Source organism: Aplysia californica, unplaced genomic scaffold, assembly GCF_000002075.1.
Source record: "Aplysia californica isolate F4 #8 unplaced genomic scaffold, AplCal3.0 scaffold00355, whole genome shotgun sequence".
Taxonomy (NCBI): Eukaryota; Metazoa; Mollusca; class Gastropoda; order Aplysiida; family Aplysiidae; genus Aplysia; species Aplysia californica.
Genome location: NW_004797625.1, coordinates 72,865 through 80,058, shown reverse-complemented (window position 1 = coordinate 80,058; position 7,194 = coordinate 72,865). Strand labels below are relative to the sequence as shown.

At 41.9% G+C, this 7,194-nt stretch overlaps 1 protein-coding gene across 1 annotated transcript in view; it reads right to left on the bottom strand.

The window, feature by feature from the left end:
• LOC101854103 (laccase-4) overlaps positions 1–7,194 on the bottom strand; it is a gene marked incomplete at its 5' end in the record, with an annotated part of 17,971 nt that overhangs the window by 783 nt on the left and 9,994 nt on the right. Inside the window, 7 exon segments of the mRNA XM_013085192.2 lie at positions 310–524; positions 1,473–1,644; positions 2,424–2,553; positions 2,750–2,860; positions 4,708–4,915; positions 6,024–6,248; positions 6,881–6,964. Coding sequence (XP_012940646.2) covers positions 310–524; positions 1,473–1,644; positions 2,424–2,553; positions 2,750–2,860; positions 4,708–4,915; positions 6,024–6,248; positions 6,881–6,964 — 1,145 coding nt within the window.

Below are 7,194 nucleotides of genomic sequence, written 5' to 3'. Positions count from 1 at the left end.
ACACACACACACACGCGTGCGCGCACACACGCGCTCGAACACACATGCATACACACACGCGCACACACTACACTATTATTATTAATATTATTATTATTATCGTTGTTGTTATTGTTGTTGTTGTTGTTATTATCACAAATCATTATTATATAATGTTGACTCTTTAAAGAACAAAAAAAAACTTTTTAAAAAACTATGTCTCCCTTTTCATTCGGTGAGTCCTAGATTTCGCCGAGTCAGCCGGCGTTCGGTGTATGCAAGGTTTACTCAATTTTAGGAAAGCCCATCATGCCGAGCCCTTTGACTCACCTTTAATTTCGGGCTCAGATACCGGCTCGTCGTCGATGTCGTCCTCCATGTCCGGGGCGAAGTTACCACACTTGGGGAAACCTTTCGGGGGCGGGGATACTTGGGGGAAGGATTCGTTGAGCATGATGGCCATACCATCGATGGCGTGCAGCTCAATATGGCAGTGCATGAACCACAGGCCGGGGTTGTCTGCTCTGATGCGAATGACCACGTAGCTGAGAGAGACGCAAGGAAACACAGTTATTAGAACTTAGTTTAGTTTTAGCAAGAGTTTTACGGCGCTTGGAACACAATAATAATGTTATGATATATGTGTCGAAGATTAGAGGCGTTACAAGAGAGTAACAAACATATACAAGATGGAGGAGAGATAAGGACGATAGACGTTTGATAGGAAAGAAGGAGCAAACCACACCAGAGAACCCGCCATCCACTCACATAATAAGAATTGAAGACGTTTTACGTCCCCTATTGACTCAATGGAAACACAGTCCATGTGTCAAGATGCTTGTGCATTGTATGTAAATAACAATTGTATTGTGTGTCAATGGTGAGACAATGAATGCATTATGTAGAAACAAAAGACAACGATGCTAAGAGTGTAAACATAATGAGGAGAAAAATATCGCTTAAAATCATTTGAGGCCTACTTGTAAAAGTAATACTCTTACTTATGACTATGACGTGTAAATATAATAATACCAATAATCGTAATTGTGCTTGGTAATACGTGTAAAAATAAAAAAAATTTACGCAGAAGTCTGACACTAACTCTCAGATTTTGGTTTTCATAAACGGCTTCACAATATTAAAAAATGCCATTATCTGTTATACTTCTCTGTCTCTGCTCTGGTCATGAATGTCGAGAGGGGTATCTCAGACTGAAGTTAAAGAAAAACCGTAAGCTACAACAATAGGTATTGTAAGTGCAGTTTCCAACAACAAAAAAAGCATGGATGAAAGATACGAAATTGATACTTGTACAAGTTCAATGAAAAGTTGATATTTTGTGGGTTTCAGGCTGGGTTTTTTTTTTAAATACAATTTTTGTTTAAAATTCATGACTGTGCATTTTCCACCTAGCTATTTCCAAGATAAATATATTTAAAATAATTACAATTTGGCGTCACATAGATCTAGTAAACCTAATTCTACTGACTTACCCTCCTGTTGGAACCTGGACTGTGTCTTTACGGGGAGGAAACTCCAGCTCCAGTCCCGGGATATTGTTACCTCCCCAGGAGGAGTTGGCCCAGGCGGCGGAGTTACAGAAACTCTTGTCTGCGGTGACGTTACCTCGGCAGTCGATGTCGTGGTTATCATCGATCAATTTTCCTGCAATGAATGGACATGTTTTGTTAACAACTGCCTTATAATCGAGAGTTTCTTCTCCTGAGCACTGTTTCTGTCGACAAGAAAAAAAGTAAACATCCTAGGAAAATTTTGAACAGACAGACCCTCAGGATTGGATGTCTGAAAGAAGACGTAAAGGCCAAGTTAGCCAAATGTTATAGGGCCTGAGTTGCCAGTGTTTTTGGAAGAGATGCAAATGGTTTAGACGTAAGTAATAATAAGATCACCGGAGTTAATTTTTTGGGCCTTTTTTACTTCTGCAGAAAGATATTTCTAAACTGCTGGCCCTACTGTTACTGTTAGGTATTTCGGTAAGACCCGCTTTGCTTGTAAATTGTGTCTTTGCTGTTATCAAGCATGCGTAAAAAGATAATGATTATTGTTATGTGATTTAATTTAATTGAATGTAGCTGAGTCTGTACAAACCAGAGTACTGTCTGTGGGTAATAACTGACGTGTCTCATATTTCAATATACACTCAAACATCCAGATCCCTGTTGTTCTCTTTTAATAAACATGCCTTGAGTATGGGGGCCTGTGGCCACATACGGATTTCTGCAAGGCCAACGCGATGGACTACACTTCAAACTAAATCGTTAAGAAAAATGTATCGTTAAAGTTATTGTTCAAGAAATTTTAGGGAAAGGGGGAGGAAGCGGTGGGTGGTGGTGGTGGTAATGACATCATGAATTCTAGCCATTCGGAGCCCATTCGAGCAAAAAAAGCTGCAGATTCTAGTTCTACCTCGTATCTGGGTTTACCTGTAGTCTCGTTGTATTTCGGGTATCCGGTCTTGAGGAGGTGGAAGGTATGACCGTGCATGTGAACTGGGTGGGCCCAGCCTTTGCCGACGCCCATGTTGAGCAGAACCAGCTGGTATACTTTGTTGTGCTACAGGATATAAATAAACAGTATGGAGGTTAAGACAAACGTGTTAACTTCATTTTAAATGTATACGTTTTCTTTTCTTCTCTTCGATTCTCATTATAATTATCAAGCGATCAATCAATCAATTTGCAGTCTATCTATCTATCTATCTATCTATCTATCTATCTATCTATCTATCTATCTATCTGCATGCGTGTACCTGCAGGTTCAGGGCATTGGGACAGCTACAGACTTGCTGTTCACCACACAAGGCAGGGTCACACCAAGTTGTGATGTCCTGTGGTTGCGTCAAACCACTCACTGGAAGGTGCTGAGGGTCAGAGGTCAGAGGTTGGAGGTCAGATATCGCTGGTTATGGGGATTTGTAGAGCTTAACATTTGTTTTAGTTTTAGAAAAAGTTTTACAGCAGTCGTAATACGAATATGTTACAGAATCTATACAGCGAAAGATTTTGTCAGTATGTTAGTGTTTTAGCACATATAAAATGGTAGCTTGCACTGTATACTTCCAAGAAAAATCAGGTTGTTTCAGAAAGCTATCAGGTCTGCTGGGGTGATAGTATAGACGGTAAAGCGCATAGAGCTTGCTGTTGTGCAGGAATGTGCGCTATACAAATGCTATCCATTACATGCTATCTATCATTATAAGTGCCAAAGAATAGAGGATGTTACTAGAGAGTAATATTATACAAAGAAGAGAAGGAGAGAGAAGGACGAAAGATATTTCATAAGAACAAAAGAAGCAAACCACACCACAGCAAACTGCGCCCAGGCATATTCTCTGGTGCATTCGACAGCAGATGCGTGCAAAATCTATTACCACGCAAACCACAATATGTGCAAACAATGGCCATGCTGAGAATACGAGTTTATTTATATTTACGTCACTATGTCCAATGTGAAATTGATCCACAAGTGAAAAAAGCAAACAAACGCTTTCACGCAGCCGAGGTGTGTTTCTTTGTATGGTGTACAAAATTGCATGGTAAATATGCACCACAGAATAATAGATCAACTCGATTCACGAACTGTCGGTGGCGAAAAGTGTCCGTGCCTGACTCTGCGCACTGTACGTGTTTTGATTACTTTCACTGGCAGACTTCAATCAAGTTCATGCCCGGAGGGTCAAAGTTCGGAGAAGGCATATCTTACGTGATATGCTGAATGTCTCAAATTATAATAAATTTCCATTTTCATATGAACATGCACGAAACAACTAAATACAAAAACAAAAACAAAAGTCTTTAAGGAACTTTCTTTCTGAACATCTCGCCAGTGTAACTTAAGTTTTGGTGAATGTAACCTCATCTCAATGCCTGCTTTTTGGCTATTTCTTTGCAGTTTATAATTATGACGAATTATCGGGGATCGAATCCTTCGGTCAAGACTTTTGAGACGGCTGCGACTCCCGGACGCATTGCAGTGTGGGTCATGTTGAAGACGAATCGGGTTTGTGGAAACGACTCTCCCCACCCCTCTCCTCCCCTCTCCTCCCCTCCCCCCTTTCTGCACACCAGAAGTAAGTACAGGCCTGTTAAGGATGCTAAAAATCCACGCTTGTGTTGTTGTTGTTTTTTTCTATAAAATTATAATATTACTATTTTTGAGGGTCTAAACTGGCCACTTCTCTCATCGAAACTGGGCGTTTGTCTTGGACAAGTTCGATTGGATTAGTTTTGAGCTTCGTCAATAACCCCTTGCAGTCTCATACACTTTTGAGGTAAAGTTACTCGACTGAATGATATTCTACCATATGAAACGAGTGTGTTTGCTGGGGGGTAATCGAACCGAACGGATCCTCCAATGGGGACCGCCTATAAGCGGCGTTTGTCCCGACCACCTTTCCCCGCAGCTTCCACTAGAGGTGGACAAAATCCGGATAATCTATAGGATAACCGGATCGTTCTCAATGAAACATTATCCGAATTCAGACTCTTAACTCTCTTTTTTCCTGACCCGTTTGCCGAAGTGGGTGCACCCATTTGTTGAAATGATGCTACCCGCTTGTCGAAGTGGTTCTAACCCATTTGCCGAAGCGGTTCATATCATATTATTTGCCGAAGCGGTTCATATCATATTATTTGCCGAAGAGGTGCACTAAGATAGTATCCGGATTTTGCTAAAGCGACTCAATGCCCAGCCCTACCTTCCACTCACCTCAAAAGCCCTGCCATTGACGGAGCCAGGCGTCCAGGTTGTCCCGGGGAAGGCAAAGTTCAAGAAGATCTCCTCAATGTCCTCAGGCTCCGATTCGTCAGTGCCGGGTGGGAAATTGTCAACTTTGGCCCGGAAGTCGCTGACAGACTTACAGGTTGTGAAGTGATCCTCGGGGAAGTAGGAGAAGGGACAGTTGGCCACGATACAACTGGGGAAGTCACAACAGACGAAGTGTAAGTCCTGTCAATAACTGAGACTAACGTTAAACAAGGTTGACCCAGGGAGGAATGATCAAAGAAGCCCATCTCTTGAATAAACTAAAGTGCGTTACATAGTATTGTTAAAACAAAAAACAAAGTGTATCAAAATTGATCACAGAGTGGTTGCAGACAGGTCCTACAGGAACAGGAGGGCTGTGACGGTCGTGATACGCGAAGACTTTGGGGTTATGCTTTTTTTTCCCTTCAAGTAATCTGTGCGTTTTGATGACAGAGATATATTGTGATTTTTCGCCTGAACACAAAGTATGTTAGGCGTGTATGATGCTACTTATTTGTATTTGCCCAGAGCCTGTGTTGAAGCTGTATATGTATCATACACTAGTATCATTTCTTCATGGCGTCGGTAGCCTAGTGGTTAGGCTACCGGACTCGTAATCGTGAGATTGCAGGTTCGGGGGTTCGAGCCTCAGCTCGGTCCGACGTCGTGTCCTTGGGAAAGACACTTTACACGAACTTCCCACTTGGCTCGGTCCTATCGGAGACAGACGTTAAACTAGGAGGTCCCGCCTCTTAAATAACCTAATAGTGTTGATAGGGGCGTTAAACTCATACCATTTCACCATTTATTTCATTTCTTCACCCTCTATCCCCCAACAATCGTACACGTAAATAATTGTTCTTATTATGATAATAAAACACATCGTAATAATAACACACATCGCTCACCAACTCCCCTAGGTGAGGGGGGGGGGGGGAATCTCGTAGTTTAGAGGTTATGGTGTTTGTCTCTCATTCAATGGGTCCCGGGTGCGAATCCAGGCAGCGATATAACATTTTCTTCTCTTTTTTTTTATTTCACCCCCTTTCCTGCTCTCTGACCATAATATCATTATTATGTCGTCTGTTTTCATCTCCACTTTCTGGTCCTAAAATCGATAAGAGTAGGCTTGGGCCGCCACTCGGGCAAAATTCATAATTTCCTATCAACTGAAAAATGTTTTACGTGTCCCGTGCGCTCATATATATGACCTTATGTAGTTGCGAGCGCCGTAAAACACTATCCCAAAAAATATATATATAATCCCCTGCTCCTACCTGTCGGCTTGAGAACAGACTTTCCGGGAAGTGGTCGGCTCCTCCAGGCTGGGGGATCCCTCGTACTCCAGGATTGCCTCAGCCTTGTGGTTGGGAACGTCAATTTCCAAAGTCTCCGCTCTGATCCAGTAGGGTTTTGCGTCTTCTATGGCGTGCAGTATGACATCGTAGCGTTCTCCCGGGTTCAGAATGATAGACTCAACTACCATTGGCTCCAGTTCGAACCTGCAGATTGAGTTATTTTGGTTCAGTATGGGTTTCACGGTGAGTTGGAGCGAGAGGAGTACCATTTCTCAAAGGAGATTTTTTAAAAAGACATGTAATGGGAAGTAGACTTTTCGGGGTAGCTACCGGAGTGGAAAGGTGACAGGAGGCAGAGAATAGAGCGGGGGTGCTACAGTAACTGTAGTAGCAAACTTTATTCATTTGAGACAGCGGATTTCCGAGAGTTATCAACCCTATTCCTTGACTTGACTTATCGCGGGTGTAATTTTTCTGACATGAGGTTAAGCATTCGGAGTATACCTTTTTAGTACAAACAAACACGCACACAAGCCCACATACACACACAGACACACATACAAACACAATAGCGCTCACACATTGCCAAATACATCATTAAGCATTTGATAAACATTAATGTGTACCGCTCTCTTTTTCACAATATTTGTAAAGAGCATGATATATTTATATTCATAACATATTTACATATTATTACATATATATATATATATATATGATATGCTTGTTTACCCCCCCCCCCTGCGCTTTTCATTTGAACCTTGGACTTCGTATTAGTTAGCTAACGACAAGCATAATATAATATACAGAATACAGGAAAGATTTTGTTCACGTACCCATCAGATGCAACAATGGTCAGTGGATGATTATCTATGGATACCCGGAAAGGATACAGACTGCCGGAGCCGATGATACGGAACCTGGAATGGAAACAAAATACATAAACTGTCTGTGTGTATGTGTGTGTGTGTGTGTGTGTGTGTGTGTGTGAGTGTGTGTGTGTGTGTGTTTCTGTATGTGTGTTTGTGTGAGTGTGTGTGTGTATGTGTGTGTGTGTGTGAATGTGTGTGTCTGAGTGTGTGTGTGTGTGTCTGAGTGTGTTTGTCTGAGTGTGTGAGTGTGTATGTGTGTGCGCATGAATGTGTGTGTG